General features: G+C 38.8%; 1 protein-coding gene across 3 annotated transcripts in view; it reads right to left on the bottom strand.

The window, feature by feature from the left end:
• The window catches only part of TPR9 (Tetratricopeptide repeat (TPR)-like superfamily protein), a 117,080-nt gene that overhangs the window by 26,328 nt on the left and 73,262 nt on the right, over positions 1–17,490 (bottom strand). For all 3 annotated transcript variants that reach the window (XR_016430168.1, XM_089995482.1, XM_089995483.1), the window contains one exon: positions 15,235–15,369. Coding sequence is in view for 2 of the 3 variants with exons in the window: in XM_089995482.1 (XP_089851608.1) it covers positions 15,235–15,369 (135 nt within the window). In the remaining variant the exon portion in view is untranslated. The remainder of the gene's footprint in view (positions 1–15,234; positions 15,370–17,490) is intronic.

The following is a 17,490-nucleotide window of genomic DNA, read 5'->3' as shown; positions in this document are numbered from 1 at the left end:
CTTGTTTTAATCCATAAAGAGCTCTCTTCAATTTGCAGACATACGCCTTAGGATCTCCTTCTGCATATTCAGGTGGTTGTTCTGTTTGGCAGGGGCAGAGGCCCCTGCCCTTCGCTTCCTTGTCAGGCAGGGGCCGAGGCCCCTGCCATTCGCTATTTTGGCAGGCAGGGGCCGAAGCCCCTACTATTTTATTGTTCTGTCGGAAGGAGCCGAGGGCCCCTGCCGCCTTGCTGTTTTCGGCAGTGGCTCGTCTCTGTCGCCTAAACCTACCCATGTCCTCGTCGCACCATTAATTAGATTAGCATAATTAAATGTTTCACACTTTTGCAGATTTACGCAACGGGTCCCGTTCGCGCTCCGCGGCCCGACCCTCGTATCATCTACACTCGTAGACGCACACAGCTGCACGACATCCCGAAGTAGGGTAAAGTCGCACAAAGGGTAATAGATGAACTTAATTAAGTTGAAATAATTAAGATGCCCATGCTAGACATGCTTAGAGTTATATTGCTTCTGCAGTTCATATTTTCTTGCTTGCATGCTCATGGGTCGAGGTACAATTTCATTCTTTGATTATTATTTTGTGTAGTTGTTTATGAATTTGAGGTGTGGTTTCGTACTTCTTGTAATACCTATGCCATTGTTTGATTGCATACATTTTTGCTTGCACGTTTCCTTTGAGTGAGGTACGACTTCGTGTCTCGTGTATTACTTATGACCATATCTGTTTGCCTATCTAAGTGGCCAAGGTATGATTTTGGTACCTCGTGTATTACTTGTGTATTTTTCCCTCGATGCGCGGCATCGCAAGTCGAGAGTTGCTTGTTGTCATGTTATAACATGCATATGCTCACATTCATGGTAAATATGTACTTACATAAATGTAGTCTTATGTCTATCCTGATATCACTTGTTTTCAAAACACTAGAAGTTGTGTTTGTGCATTGCAGTTCTTTGAAAGCGAATTTCCTTCTGCCAACCCAGTGCTCTTCAAATTGCACAGCTTTTGCAAAGTTAAGTTTTAAGTCTCGCAGGATTGCGAAGTCACATTTGGGCCCTCCCAAGTCCACACACTTGGGAGAAATGTTTTATAACCTTGATTCAAGTTGTGGCTCAATTTAAATAACCCCGATTGGGGGCAGGAGCCTGTGATCGAGTGAGGTTCTGTTGAAGGACTCATTCTCCATTTATTAAACTTAGTGTCGCGTGTCATGCGAATCATGTCGATATTAAGATAAATTTTGGATGCAAGATTGAGTGTTGTGCCTCGTGTGAATGACTTAATGGGGCATTGTGGCTTTTAAGGATAAATCGTGCCAAATGAGCACTCCTTTATTCTTTGGATCGTTATGAAGTTGTGTGTTGGGTGTTCCTTTTGAGAAGCCCACACACCTCCCTGGTTCAGTATAGCGTACTTTTAGACATGCACAACATGTTAAGTACTTTGTTGATCGGACGAGAGATCTGAGATTACCTTGCATCATGAAATATGAAAAATGTTGTTGAAGTGAATTCAAGACTTATCTTGCCAGGATGCGTTGTATTAATTCTTTTGCAGATAATATCTGTTGGGGGTTTCTTTTGTGGAACCATTTCCCTTTCATCGTAGTCGTACTTTTGACAAGTACGATCGTACTTTTTGACAATTATGTCTTCTTACGTTGCGATGATTGGATGAGTAGGTTGTGGCAACCTCGATGAGTGCAAATAACAAAATGTTACGATCACCTAAATAAGTGATGTTTTCGCCTTCACCGGCAAGATACTCGAGTTGGTCGAAAGACCAGAGTATGTAGAATGGGTGTTCAGTCAACTACCCCTGATATACTCATTCGAATCGCTGACTCCTGTCAGGAGAGATGACAGAAAGGTACAAAACTTCGATGGACAGGCCATTAATGGCAGTTACGAGCAAAAGACTCGGCTTCCCCAGTCATCGGAGTTAGGGGAATGAGACTACCATAATTATCCTAGGTGGTAGCTCTCCATGTTTGGGATGCATCCATTGTTTATGCTGCTTTGGGGATTTCTCTCTTGGTCACCGACCGTCCCCTTAGGTGCGGACTCAGTCAGCTATCCGGGTTATCATAAAACACATAACATAATAAACCCCCGGATCAGTCTAGGCTGTTTCTAGAGTCTTGTCTTGTGTGTACCCGCTTGGCCAGTTAATATCGAAACATAATTTAAATTCGATCACACAATTTGTTGAGTTATGCATGTATGAAAGTTATAGCATGCAACGGGTTTCAATACTTATGGAATTGTGTGTGGTTGATGTAGCATTGTATTTTGCTTGCTTATGCAGTGTTTTGCTTATAATAATTAGCCTACTTGTGCCAGTGAAATGCTTGTATTAGTTTTAGCATTTTGCTTATGATAGTTGTTCCATGAATCTGTTGAAATTAAATCGCTATATAATTGTCTGTCCACTTGACATATTAAATTATTTTGCTTAACTATGTTTTATATCGTCTTGTATGTGCACCTACCAGTTTTTAGTGAAACTGACCCATTTTATGGGTAGGTGATGTATAGGTGATACACTCTGCGATGGGACGATGGCGCGATGAGATCAAGATAGAGCTCTTTCCCTGACGTTTCGCTCCTGAGGACATGTTGGTAAATTTGGTATAAAGTGTATTTCAAAATTTCTCTTTTTATTAAACCTTGAGTTATTAAAACTGTTTTAGTAAACTTCTTCTTGGTTTCAACAAACACATTCTCAACCATTAAAATTGCAATTTAAAACCATTTGATTTCAATAGTTGTGCGGAATTCGGTAAAGGAAAGTTAACGCTGTAATGCGCTCAAGGTCCATTGACTTGTGGTTTTAAAAAAATATCATTTTCCGCTGAAGTACTATTTAAACTCTGATTATTGTATGATTTCAAAGCTTTCTAAATTATTCTAAAAGTTACAAGTCCTGGATTTTTGGGGCGTTACATCGTCGACCCTAATTGTTTTGGGATGAAGGTGTAGTTGTTATTGTTGTTGTGTGGCTCGGCCCAACCTACTCAGTCGGTTGGGACTGAGCAACTGATAAGTATGTCCAGCCGACTGGGTCAACTAGGCCTTTGCCACATCGATTCAGTCCATGATCCTTTTTTTCGCATCCATACAGCAGAACATGAGATTGGAAGAAAGAAAAAAATATAAATATACATCCATTCATTTTCAAGTATCAAAACCCTTCTTCAGATTTGTCCACCCTTGCAGTGGACAGATGTGTCCATCGTTGAAATGGTCAGATCTGACCGTATGTATGTATGTATATATATGCATAAATTTGAAATAAAATATGTTTTTAATACGAAATTAGATCATAAATCTGCAATATACATAAACAACCATGAATAAATCGATTTTCCCCTTTCTTTTCTAATAAAAACCTTGCACAAACACGCCCCATGCTATTCCTACGTATTTAAAACAAGAGAGGAAGCTCATACCATGTTTTGGAAGTTCGAAAAAGATGGAGAAAGCATCGGAGAAGAAGGTAGATCTCTGTAACGCCCCAAAAATCCAAGACTTGTAACTTTTAAGAAAAGTTTAGAAAGCCTTGAAATCATACAATAATCAGAGTTAAATAATACTTCAACGGAAAATGATATTTTTAAAACCACAAGTCAATGGACCTTGAGCACATTACAGCGTAAACTTTCCTTGTCAAATCCCGCACAACCATTGAAATCAAATGGTTTCGAAATGGAGTTCCAATAATTGAAAATTCGTTTGTTGAAACCAAGAAGAAGCTTACTAAAACAGTTTTATTAACTCACGGTTTAATAAAAGAGAAATTTTGAAACACACTTTATACCAAATTTACCAACATGTTCTCAGGAGCGAAACGTCAGGGAAAGAGCTCTATCTTGACCTCATCACGCCATCGCAGACTGTATTACCTATCCATAACATGCCCATAAAATGGGTCAGTTTCGCTAAAAACTGGTAGGTGCACAGACATGCCAATATTAAACATAATTAAGCAGAATAATTTAATATATCAAGTAGACAGGCAATTAAATAGCAATTTGCTTTCAGCAGTGTCATGGAGCAAACTATCATGAGCACGATGCTAGAATTTTTACAAGCATTTTACTAACACAAGTAGGCTAACTATTACAAGCAAAGCACTGCACAAGAAAGTTAACTAGCAAAATAGAATGCTTCATCAACCACACACACAATTCCATAAGTATTGAACCTGTTGTACCCTATAACTTTCATACGTGCATAATTGAACACATTGTGTGATCGGATTTAAATTATGTTTTGATATTAACTGGCCAAGCGGGTACGACAAGGCACGATTCTAGAAACAGCCTAGACTGATCCGGGGGTTTATTATGCTATGTATTTTATGATAACCCGGATAGCTGACTGAGTCCGCACCTAAGGGGACGGTCGGTGACCAAGAGAGAAATCCCCAAAGCAGCATAAACAATGGATGCATCCCAAACATGGAGAGCTACCACCTAGGATAATTATGGTAGTCTCATTCCCCTAACTCCGATGACTGGGGAAGCCGAGTCTTTTGCTCGTAACTGCCATTAATGGCCTGTCCATCGAAGTTTTGTACCTTCCTGTCATCTCTCCTGACAGGAGTCAGCGATTCGAATGAGTATATCAGGGGTAGTTGACTGAACACCCATTCTACATACTCTGGTCTTTCGACCAACTCGAGTATCTTGCCGGTGAAGGCGAAAACATCACTTATTTAGGTGATCGTAACATTTTGTTATTTGCACTCATCGAGGTTGCCACAACCTACTCATCCAATCATCGCAACGTAAGAAGACATAATTGTCAAAAAGTACGGTCGTACATGTCAAAAGTACGACTACGATGAAAGGGGTATGGTTCCACAAAAGAAACCCCCAACAGATATTATCTGCAAAAGAATTAATACAACGCATCCTGGCAAGATAAGTCTTGAATTCACTTCAACAACATTTTTCATATTTCATGATGCAAGGTCATCTCAGATCTCTCGTCCGATCAACAAAGTACTTAACATGTTGTGCATGTCTAAAAGTACGCTATACTGAACCAGGGAGGTCTGTGGGCTTCTCAAAAGGAATACCCAACACACAACTTCATAACAATTTAAAGAATATAGGAGTGCTCATTTGGCATGATTCATCCTTAAAAGCCATAATGCCACATTAAGTCATTCACGCAAGGCACAACACTATCAATCTTGCATCCAAAATTTATCTTAGTATAGACATGTGACACTAGATTGATAAATAAAAAATGGGTCCTTCAACAGAACCCCACTCATTCATATGCTCATGCCCCTGATCGGGGTTATTCGAATTGGGTTGCAACTCGAATCGGGGTTATAAAATATTTCTCCAAGTGTGTGGACCTGGGAGGGCCTATATGTGACTTCGAAATCCGACAGGACTTAAAACTTAACTTTGCAAAAGCTGTGTATTTTGAAGAGCCCTGGGTTTGCAGAAGGAAATCCTCTTTAAAAGAACTATAGCGCACAAGTGCAACTTCTAGTGTTTTGAAAACAAGAGATAACAGGATAGGCACAAGACTACATTTATGTAAGTACATATTTACCATGAGTGTGAGCATATGCAGGTTATAACATGTCAACAAACAACTCTCGACTTGTGATGCCGCACATCGAGGGAAAAGCACATAAGTAATACATGAGGTACCAAAACCATACATTGACCACTTAGATAGGCAAACACATAAGGTCATAAGTAATACATGAGACACGAAGTCGTACCTCACTCAAGGAAAACGTGCAGGCAAAAATATATGCAAGCAAACGAGAGCATAGGTATTGCACGAAGTACGAAACCACACCTCAAACTCATAAGCAACTATGCAAAATAATGATCGAAGAATGAAATTGTACCTCGACCCATGAGCATACAAACATGATAATACGCAATGCAGAAGCAATATAACTCTAAGCATATCTAGCATGGCATTTTAATCATTTCAACTTAAATACGTTCATCAATTGCCCTTTGTGCGACTTTACCCTACCTTGGGATGGCGTGCAGCTGCGTACGCCTACGCGAGAGGATAATACGAGGGTTGAGCCGCGGAGCACGATCGGGACTTGTGTAAATATGCAAGAGTGTGAAAAATATTCAATTATGTTAATATAATTAATGGTGCAACGGGGCAAGGGTAGAATTAGGCGACAGGGGACGAGCCCTTGCTGACGGCACTAAGGCGGCAGGAGGCGAGCCTCTGCCGACAGCAGCGAAGCGGCAGGGGGAAAAGCCCCTGCCAACGACAGCGAATCGACAGGGGGGCAGAGCCTACCGATAGCAACGAAGCGGCAGGGGTCGCGCCCTTGCCGACGGCAGCGAATCGACAGGGGTTGAGCCCCTGTCGACGGTGGCGAATCGGCAGGGGTCGAGCCCCTGCCGATGGCAGCAAAACAACAGGGGAGGCAGCCCCTGCCGTCAGCACCGAAGGGACAGGGGGCTAGCCCCTGCCGACGAGAGAGGGATCGGGGCGGTAGGAGCCATCAGCCTCCTGCCGACCCCTTCGCAGATCATGGCAGAGGGGAGGGTGACAGGGGCCAAAGGCCCCTGTCGGGCTTAAAAAGAAATGGCAGGGGCCGGCCCCTGCTGGGTTTTAAAAGAAGAGGGGCCAGGAGACAGGGGGACGACCGACCTCCCGTCGGTCGCCCGATCTCTCACAGGGAAGAGAAGGAGTAGACAGGGGCCCCGTAGGCCCCCTGTCGGCCTCTGATGGATACGCAGGGCGCGGAAAGGGTCGTGCGCAGCCTGCCGGCCTCCCTGCGAACCCCTAAGAAGGGGAAAAAAGAGGGAGGTGAAGAGGGAGGGCACGGCAGGGGCCACCGGCCTCCTGTCGTGCCTTCCGGCGAGATGACAGAGAGAGAGAGGTGAGAGATCGGGGCGAGGGGGTGTCGCAGGGGCCATTGGCCGCTGCCGGCACTCCGGCGCACCCCAAAAGAGAGAGAAGGGGACGACAGTGGCCCTGTAGGCCCCCTGTCGGGTCTCCAATGGTCAAGGAGGGAGGTGGGAGGGCGCGGCAGGGGCCGTGCGCCGCCTGCCGGCGTCCTGGCGAGGTGACAGAGAGGAAGATGGGAGGGGGAGAAGGAGAAGGTGGAGTGGCGTACCTGGAAGGAGAGGAGGCGAGGTGGCTGGCGGTCGGCGGCGTGCACAGGGAAGGAGGCAGCAGCGTCGGGAGGAGAGGAGGAGGAAGAGAGAAGGAAGGTGTGCCTCCCCTCCCCTCTTGCCCTTCTCTTAAAGACTCGGGGGAGGCGACAATCGGGGAAACCCTCAAGGGGTTTCCTTATTTTGTCGAGGAGGGTGGAGCGGCGTGGGCAGGGCAGGGCGCGGCGCACAGGGGAGAGTTTGTGTTTAAACAACTCCTCCCTCTGTGTCGGGTTTTAAAACCCTACCGTTAACGGGCCCGGGTCGGGACCCGGCTCGGGTCCGATTTTTTTTTTTTTTTTTTTGACGTGGGTTTTACAATCTCTCTCTCTCTCTCTCTTTTCTTTCTTTCTTTCTTCTTTTTTAAAGTTCTATATCAGAGGCCCTAGAGGGTGACGCCCCCCCTCCCCTGGTTAAAATATAATTGTGTATATATATATATATATGTCTATGTGTCTATCTACATGTATAAATATATATATATATATATATTTCCTTTGTAATACCCACTAAGGGTAAAATAGTCTTTTTACCATTTCTCGCCATGTATATTTTTCTCCTTTCTTTTTTTCCTTTTCCTTTTTTTTTCTTTTTCTTTTTCTTTTCTTTTTCCTTTTTCCTTTTACCTTGGAAAAGCCCCCCTTAGGGATGTTGGAGCCTCCAACGGTCACATTTGTGACTGTTGGAAGGCCTCCAATGTCCCTTAGGAGCCCTTCCAAGGGTCCTCTTCTTGTGCCTATAAATAAAGGGGTTCTCCCCCATTGTAATGTAAGCTTCTTTGAAGCCCTCTTGAGTGGAATATATTTTTTCATTTTATTTTGTGTGTTTTTATCACTTTTGTGGTTTGTTGTAATTTTGCCCAATAGTGGCTACTTGTGTATGTGCGTGTTTTGCACTTGGAGATTTCGTTTCTCTCATTTGGCACTTCATTACATGGTATCAGAGCAAGGTTAAGAAAGCTTCATCGGAATCTCACTTGACAAGTAATATCTTTCCTCTCTCTTGCCTTTAAACTTTTTTATAAAAAATGGTCAACAAGGATGCAAAAATCGATCGCTCATTCAAATTGAATGGGACCAATTACCGAATGTGGGTGGCCGCTATGGAGAATAACCTTAAAGGTAAAAAACTTTGGGGGTATGTGTGTGGGACCATTCCGGAACCTCAATTGAAATTAACTAAGTTTGAAGGCAACGAGGAAAAACCTTTGAACGAAGAAGAAAAAGAGAAGGATATTCTTGACTTCTCTTCAAAAAATGGAGGATTGGGAAAGTGAACATGCTAAAATTCTAGCATAGTTCATGAATAATGTGGATTTAAAGATTTGTGCAAATCTTGCAAAGTTTAAGAAGGTCAATGAAGCTTGGTTCTTTATAAAAGAAATGTACACGCAAAGAGACCATGCTAGGCATTTCTTTTTACAAGAAAAGGTAAGAGAAACCAAGCAAGGTGACATTAGTATTAGGGACTATTATAGTGCCCTATCTTCTTTGTGGGATGAACTTGTTCTCCTTGAACCTCAATGGGAAGGTAGTGATATTGCCATGAGGCAAGAGCAAATAGAGAAAGAAAGATTCTTTCAAATTATTCATGGGCTTCGTCCCGAATTTTAGCAACTTAGAGGATCCCTACTTCATAGGGCTTCTACTCTTCTAAGTGATATTTTGGCAGACTTATGTCAAGAAGAAACTCGTTTGGCCTTGAAAAGAGTTGTTGATGAAGTTCATGCCGTATCTAGACCCGGCAATAATGTTAGATCATATAAACCACCCCATTTTTGGAAGAATAATGGTGGTGGAGGAAGAAAAATTATTTGTCATAATTGTAATGAACCAGGTCATATTCGCCCGGATTGCCCTAAATTCAAAAGGAAGGTTGCTTCCGTTGGTGAAATTCCTCCAAATACAAATGAAGATTCAAAGAAGGATGGAGACATAAAGGAGTCCATTGTGCATCTTACCGAAACTCTTCAACAATTCATAAAGATGAACTCCTCTACATCATCTTCTTTGCCTTTCACTTCCGGTGCCGTCATTTCGTCTTTTCCGGGTATGACTTCTTGGATCCTTGACTCGGGTGCCTCATTTCATATGACCCCAAATGCATCACTTTTATCAAAACCAAGTCTAAACAAATTTAAATCATATGTTTCAACCGCCGATGGAACATCCTTGGATGTTGAAGGCATTGAAAACCTTGAGAAAACTTATGACCAAAACAAAGAATTTTTTGTTCCCAAAATCCGAATTATTCCAAAACTTAATTTAAATCTTTTTTCCCTTTATCAAATTACTGATTTTGAATGTAATGTCTCTTTTTCACCAACCCATTGCTATGTGCAGGATTTTTGGTCCGGGAAGCGGATTGGGTAGGGCCATAGAAGAGGGGATCTTTATTATATAGATTTTTTGTCTTTGTCATCTAAATCATTTTGCAATCATGTTCAATCTAAAGATATTGAGACTTGACATAAGAGGCTTGGACATCCTAGTATGTCCAAGTTGTATCTCTTTCCTTTTTTGGAAAAATTTTGTAATAAAAATACATTTACATGCAATGATTGTATTCTTGGAAAGATTCATTCGCTTCCGTATTCGCATAGTAATTTTGTGTCAAAAAGATCTTTGAACTTGTGCATTCTGATGTATGGGGGTCGACACCCGTTATGTCCAAAGGGAGATATTCCTACTATGTTACCTTTATTGATGACTTTTCTAGATATACATGGGTATACATTATTAAAAACAAATCCGATGTCTTCAATCTTTTTAAAGAATTTCATGTTCTTATTCAAAATCAATTTCAACACAATATATTTATATTTAGATCCGATAATGGAGGGGAGTGTTAAATTATATTGTTTTGATATGCATATATATATATATATATATATATATGTATATGTATATATGTATACATATACATATGTTGTAAACCAAAATACCCATCAAGGGTACTTCGGTACTTTCACTGTAATAGGCATCAGCCCAATAAGGGCTGACAACCCTCTTTTATCCCCTTTTTATTTTCTTTCATTCTTTTTTTATTTTTTAAAGTTACTTTTTGGGTCATTGGGAGCAGCTCCAATATGACGGTTGGAGCTGCTCCCACCAGTCAGAATTCTGACTGTTGGGAGCAGCCCAACAGTCACTTTGGGCTGCCCCAACAGCCCCCTCTTGTTCTATAAATTGGCCTTGAAGGCCTTGTATTTTTGTGTCACTCTCTTGAGAGATTATATACAATATTAATTTTGCTAGACCCTTGTGTCGGTGGTTCGGTGATTCAATCAAGCAATCCACTTGATTGAAAGTGTGTTCTTACATGTTATTGCATGTGTATCGGATTCAATCCACCTCATTACATGGTATCAAAGCTTTGGTTTTCCAAGAGACGCTTGTTAGAAAGAAGGTCGTGATCAAAAGGAGGATCTTGGACTTGGGAAAATTTCGAGAGTCGCATCGGGAAGCGGACCGTCTCCAAAAAGGCCTTGTATCAATTTTTTCTTCTCTCTTCCACTCTTCCCCATCTTCTCTTGTTTTTTTTATTCCCGCTTGTTGTATATGGAGAATGAAAGGGAAGTGATTGTCTCCATTCTCATACGCCTAAATGACACCAACTATGTTATTTGGGCATCTATAGTTAAACATAAGATATGGGAAAAAGGGCTTTGGGGGTTAGTTGACGGCACCGACAAGGAGCCTAAACTCATCCTTACAAAGTTGGAGAATGGAAAAGAAATTGCGCTTCAAGGAGAGGAAATGGCTAAAGTAGTTTCCGAATATGAGAAAAAATGGAAAGAATGGAGGATGGTGTTAAATTATGTAATCAAATCATATATATATATGATAATACATATACATATATTAATATATATGTATATGTATCTACTTTATATATATATAATATATTCCTATTATTTAGCCATAGGGGTAGTTTAGTCATTTCTCCAATCTTGCGCATATTCATTTTTCGAATATGCTTGTATTATTGCTTTTTATTTTTTCCTTTGACCAAAGTCAAATGTACCTTGGGGGGCCCACTCTCATAGACGTTGGGCCTCTTCCAATGGTCACAATTGTGGCTGTTGGAGGGGCTCCAACGTCTATGAGTTGGCCCCTCCAAGGTCCTCCTCATTGTGTATAAATAGGGGCATTCCCCCTTTTGTATTTCTAAGGCTTTGGGATTTTAGCCCAAGCTTGTGTTAGTGGAACTTGTGACTTTTGGGTTCGTATTTGTGCATTTGTGAGTTTGTGTTGTGTATTGTGTGCACAAGTGTTTTAAGTGTTCTTGTTGGGCGTTTGTATACGCATTTATTTCCAAGATTATTGTAATAGTGTTCGTAGTATCTTGTTGGAAATACTTTCACAGATGGGTCACTCCAAAATTATTGGATGGATCATCAATAGTGTGGACATTTACAAAGTTCTAGTTTGGCGAAGTTTGACTTCGCTAGTGATGCTTGGAAATACCTTAAAGACATGTATAGTCTTAAGGATATTGCGCATATATGAAATGCCCAAAATAAAGTAAGAATCATGATTCAAGGAGAGAGAAGCATAAGAGAGTACTACAATGCTCTCTCTCTCCTTTGGGATGAATTGGCTCTTTTTGAGCCAAAGTGGCATTGCCCACAAGATGTTGAGCTCCGTGAAAATCAAATCGAAACGGTGTATTTTTATCAATTCATAAATGGGCTTAGGCCCGAATTTGAAAGAACTAAGTCCGCTCTTCTTCACAGATGAGGGGTCCCTTCCATAGTTGAGACGCTTAAAGAATTAACTATGGAAGAGAATAGCTTGAAAAGGCCATCCACTTTTAAAGATGAAGAATCCGTGCTTGCTATGTCAAAGCCCAAAAACCATACGAAGAGTTATAAACCACCTCATTTTGTAAGAAATGAGAATGGAAGGAACCCCAACAACTATGAAAAGAGGGGTGCTCATGAGTCAAAGAAATGAGAAAAAATTATTTGCTATCATTGCTAGGAACCAGGACACATCAAACTTTTTTGTCCCAAAAGAAAGAAGGAAGATTATAAAGAAGACAAAAGAGTGGCTTCGGTGGAAAAGAGTGAAGTAGACGACTCCAAATGCATCGGTTCGCTATCCTTGGCCCAATTGATGAAAGCATTGCAACCTATGTTTAAAGCTCAATCTACCTCTTATTCGAGAGCGGTCGTATCGACAAGCGACAACCATGGTAAGACCTCTTGGATCCTAGATTCGGTGCTTCACTTCATATGACCCTTAATGAGTCTATATTGTCTGAATGCAAGTTTAACTCAAATGATTCTTGTGTTTCTACTACCGATAGCACCTCTTTAAAAATCAAAAGTTTTGGCATGTATCAAAAAACACCTATATTTCACATACCAAATATTAGAGTAGTACCAAAATTAAATTTAAACCACTTATCAGTTTCTCAAATTGCGGACTATGGTTGCAAAATTGTTTTCTCATCTAATGATTGCATAATACAGGATCTCCATTTCGGGAAGCCGATTGGGCAAGGCCATAGAAGAAAAGATCTCTATGTTATGAACAATCTTGAATTGCCAAAACAAGCTTTTTGTAATTTTGTGGAAAAGAAAGATGTAGAAATTTGGTACAAAAGACTAAGACATCCTAGTGTGACCAAATTACAATTATTTTCATTTCTTTCAAATTGTAAAAGAAAAAAATTTGTATGTGAAGATTGCATTCTTGGCAAAATGAAGCCTTTACCTTTTGGAACAAGACATCTTATAACTAAGAATTCATTTGAACTTGTACATTCGAATGTATGGGGACCTGCATCAGTCATATCCAAAGGAGGTGTTTCTTAATATTGTGTTTGTGGACGATTTTAGCAGACATTCTTGGATATTCTTTTTAAAACATAATTCAGAAGTATTTGATTGTTTTAAAAAATTTCATAGTTATATACAAAATCAATTTAAAACCAATATCCAAATTTTTAGAACTGATTCTGGGGGAGAATTTGTGTCAAGAGAATTTAAAAATTATCTTGACACAAATGGGATTGTTCATCAAAAATCATGTCCATATACCCCTCAACAAAATGGTCTTGCCGAAAGAAAGCATAGACACATTATTGAAACCAGAGCCCGAATTCAGAAAAGTAAAATATCGATGAATTCAGAATTTTTTGGCACATCTAATTATATATATCCTAAATTTTGCCTCTGAATTTTGCTTGAATTTCGCTCGATTTTCGCTTGATATTAAAGGTCGAAAATTTAAAGTTTTACCATATCTTGTTTGGCTCGTTTAGGTCTTGTCTATGAGACTTGGGCCAAACACAGATTCAATTGATGCCACCTAAAATTGAGGATTTACCGACGTTACTACAACACTTTCTAAATCTCAACATTTAATATAGTATAAAAACACATGATATTACATTAACCATACCTGGTAAAATAATATTTTTATCTTTTTTACATTGAAAATTACAAATCTTAATCGGAACCCGAGTAGGGCCCAGGTCTGGTATGAAATTTCACAAACCATACCTGTCTCCATATATTAATCTGACATTTCGGGTCCAACCCAGATTATAATCAGACCTTGTTTATCACCAAACCCTGACCCTATAGAGTATGGTATTGGTCAGGTCCGGGTGATCCGGGTGAAACCCGACCCATTGACACCCCTAAATGGCTCTAGTACCATGTAATGATATCTCCAAGAGCCAAACACAATGCCTACTAGGGCAAGATCACAATACAACCCACAAGGGCACTCACAAGAGTCACAATAGCACACACAATATAAAAATAAATATTTTATTGTTCATAGAATGCATAAAACATGCATACAACAATAGGGACTAAAGGTCCCATATTTATACAAGATAGAAAGAGGGGAGAGAGACCAACTAGCTTATGGGAGGCCCCAACGCCCCCGGCATACCCTTGGTCACTAAAATAAATAAATTAAAAAAATAAATAAATTTTAAATACAATCTAATAAAAATAAAAATAATATATATACTAAATACAAAATACACATATATATGTATTCATATAAGTATATATATATGTACACATGCACATAAACATACATCTCTTAACAATGCATGCCCCAACCATCTACAAAATGACTAATAAACCCCGGCATAATCTTTGTCTTTTTTCCAAAAAGTTCTATAGCCAAACTTTTTTGCTCATGAATGTCATTTTCAATCTTCTAGTAGTAAAGATATCATTACCATACTCTTAATACATGACAGAATATCTTTATTGTGCATCTTCACTATACTTCAATATTTACTAGTCTTTATGGATATGTAATGAACTATTTACTACATTACCTCTCTAGTTATCTTTATCATTGAACTAATTTTTATTGCAAATAAGTAGTTCTCTTCAAGATCACAAATTTTTAATTACATTTTTTAACCTTTCCATTTTTTTTACCTTTCTAGTCATCTTTATCGTCAATCTAAGTTTTAACTATAAACAAGTAGTTCTCTTCATGGTCGAATTTTTTTTTTAAATCTTTCCATTTTTTTCTTATATTCCTACTTTTCCTTAAAATTTTAAGTATTCAACTACAATTACAATTCTTCAATACTATGACAGAATTTTTCATATATGAGACTTGGCGCACAACGAAATGATCTTTATAAAATTATGTTGTATAACTCCTAAATTTAATGCACAAAATCACACTATTTTTACATAGCATCTTTTCTTAAGAATGGCTATGAAAGACTCAGCAAACAACCAAACTTCATTCCAAATTTAGGATAAAAGCATAAAATACTGAAGAAACTAGAAAAGGCCGCTTTTAAGTTCAAATTAAAGGAAATAAAAAAACATTGTTTACACATTAACATTACCATAAACTGTGAGACTACCAAATTGAGCAACTCTAATTGACATCGAGCATTATAAATTGACCTGATAAATTTTTATGCCGCTTTAAAAAAAGTGCAAGGCAGCCATCCAACAATAATGATAGTCCCTTCAAAAGAACACCCAACCAATGGCAACTTGTTTCACCATTGACAGTCATAAAGCATAGACAGCATAATTATTAGAACTGAAATTGTACTCACAAACCTGTTCTACACAAGTAAGGCTTTCCGCACCTGCTAAGTGTCTACCCAAGCAGTTTGAGAAGTCACTTGCATGTAAAGACTTGATATGAACAACCGACATAGAATTCACCTTGATTTGAGATATCAGAATAACCAACTGCAGAATACAAAAGCGAAAGAAATTGGTCAAAAGAAAAAAAGTGGAAAGAGAATTTCTAGTAAATGTGGTAATGAATTATAGACAAATTTAAGTTCAGAAATGACAAGTTCAAAAGACAATATGCATTAAAAAATGGAAGGTGTAGCTCCAGAACTCATAGGGAGAAATTGTTTTGACCAAATCTGACCCCATGGATGTGTTCGGCGTGGTCAAAATAGTAGGAATCAGCACTTGGATCATATTTTTTCAATGTAAAAATACAATTTTTTGAGGGTTGAAATTTCAGTATATTATAGGCTATTGATTATTTAACCCTCAGACATTCTGACATTCATGTCGGGAAAACATGATCCATGGGATGGTTTCTACTAAAGCAAACATATAGATTACATTTAGAGGGTCAGAGGTGCAAAAAAAATTAAAACAGTCTTTTTTCACTAGGGGTTTTGGAACCCACAAGAGTAGCAAATATTATATATATATATAGGAAAAGTTGTAGCTGCCTACCACTTTTCTGGCCTACTGCGAGTGAATGAGTGTTTTCATATTGTTTTTCGTAAATCTGACCCTGCAGATGGGTTCGGCATGGTCGATTTGCTAGGAAACGATAGTTGGATCATGTCTTTTGGATAAAAACCATAATTTTTAAGCCTTGAATATTTATGAAAATTTTTAGACTATCGATTTTTAAACCTTATAAAAACCTATCTGCATGTCAGAGTCAGACAATCCAAGAGTGAATTCCTATAAAATTAAGCATGTAGAAATGTTAGCCCATTAGGGTGGCTGACACCTATTGAGTAAAAGGACTGAAATACCCCTGATGGGTATTTCAGTTTATAGCTAAAAGAAACATAATATTTTAACAGTCCCAACATTAGATATTGATTTTTAATGTTCTAATGGATGGTGTTGATTCCTAATATTGGTCGAAGAACAAGTGTAAAACTCAGTAATTAAAATATAAATTGTGTTAAACTATGATTGAAAACCTAACTTGAACTTCGAGAATTGTACCCGTTTTGAGTATCAGCGGGTTTAAGAAAAAGTGAAAATTAAATTTGTGTTCATTTAATATGAACATGCATGCAAAAGCAACTCTGATAAATAACTTAATAAGTTATTCATGCATGTGCATTGAATCATGCATATTTTACTGTTCAGCATTAGTTCATGCATCTTTGCATATTTGGATATTTGGTTGAATGTTTAAATGGTAAGATAATTGTGGTAAGTTATTGCTTGCGATTTTCTCTAAAAATTTATGCATAAATTTGTTTATGCTATCTCCTTTATTGTTGAATTTTTAGAAGAATTCGTACGGAGACTTCGGTTCTTACCTGTTTTCTTAAAATTGTTTTATAAGCACACATGCTCGGTGATGTCTTGGATTGGTCAACTGGAGGATGTGAGACTATGAATTGCTGCTTGGGTTCTGACCAGAGCACAGGATTTGATATAGAGTCAATTTTGATATTTTTAGACTTTTTGAGTCCCAATTATAACACAAAACTTCTTGAAGATCTCTGATAGTTCACTTCTATTCTTGATAAAGTAAATCTTGTATAAGCATTAACAAATTTGACAAAGTAGGTAGAACCACCCATAGACAAAATTGGTGAGGCACCAAAAATATCTGAATGAATAAGATCAAAGGCTCTATGAGACTTTATCTCCCTAGACCCAAAGGGCAAGGTATGACTCTTTGCTAACCTACAACTCTCATACTCCTTCACATGATCAGATACAAAGATTTTAGGTCCACAAAAACTATTAGAAGAAACAAGATATTGAAGTCTGAAACTAGACATATGACCAAGTCGTTGATGCCACAACATAAATTCATCCAAAACTAGGGCTCCTAAGCCATCACCAAGCCTCTTATGAGAACTCAAATCTAATGAGTCTAAGTAATATAAGTCCCCTCTTTTATGCCCAATCCCAATCTTCTTTCGAGAAAGTTGATCCTACAAAACACAATCCACGGGAAAAAAATTATATTACAATTATATTCAATAATTTGGCCAACAAAAATAAGATTCATAGCTAAAGAAGGGACATAAAAAACTTAAGAGATATTTAAGTTTATCTTAGGACAAAAGGTGAGAGTGAGAGATC

The sequence above is a fragment of the Nuphar pumila genome, chromosome 2 (genome assembly GCF_984573655.1).
Source record: "Nuphar pumila chromosome 2, dmNupPumi1.hap1.1, whole genome shotgun sequence".
In the NCBI taxonomy this organism is placed as follows: domain Eukaryota; kingdom Viridiplantae; phylum Streptophyta; class Magnoliopsida; order Nymphaeales; family Nymphaeaceae; genus Nuphar; species Nuphar pumila.
The sequence above is the reverse complement of the archived record's forward strand: the minus strand, read 5'-3'. Positions and strand labels throughout refer to the sequence as shown.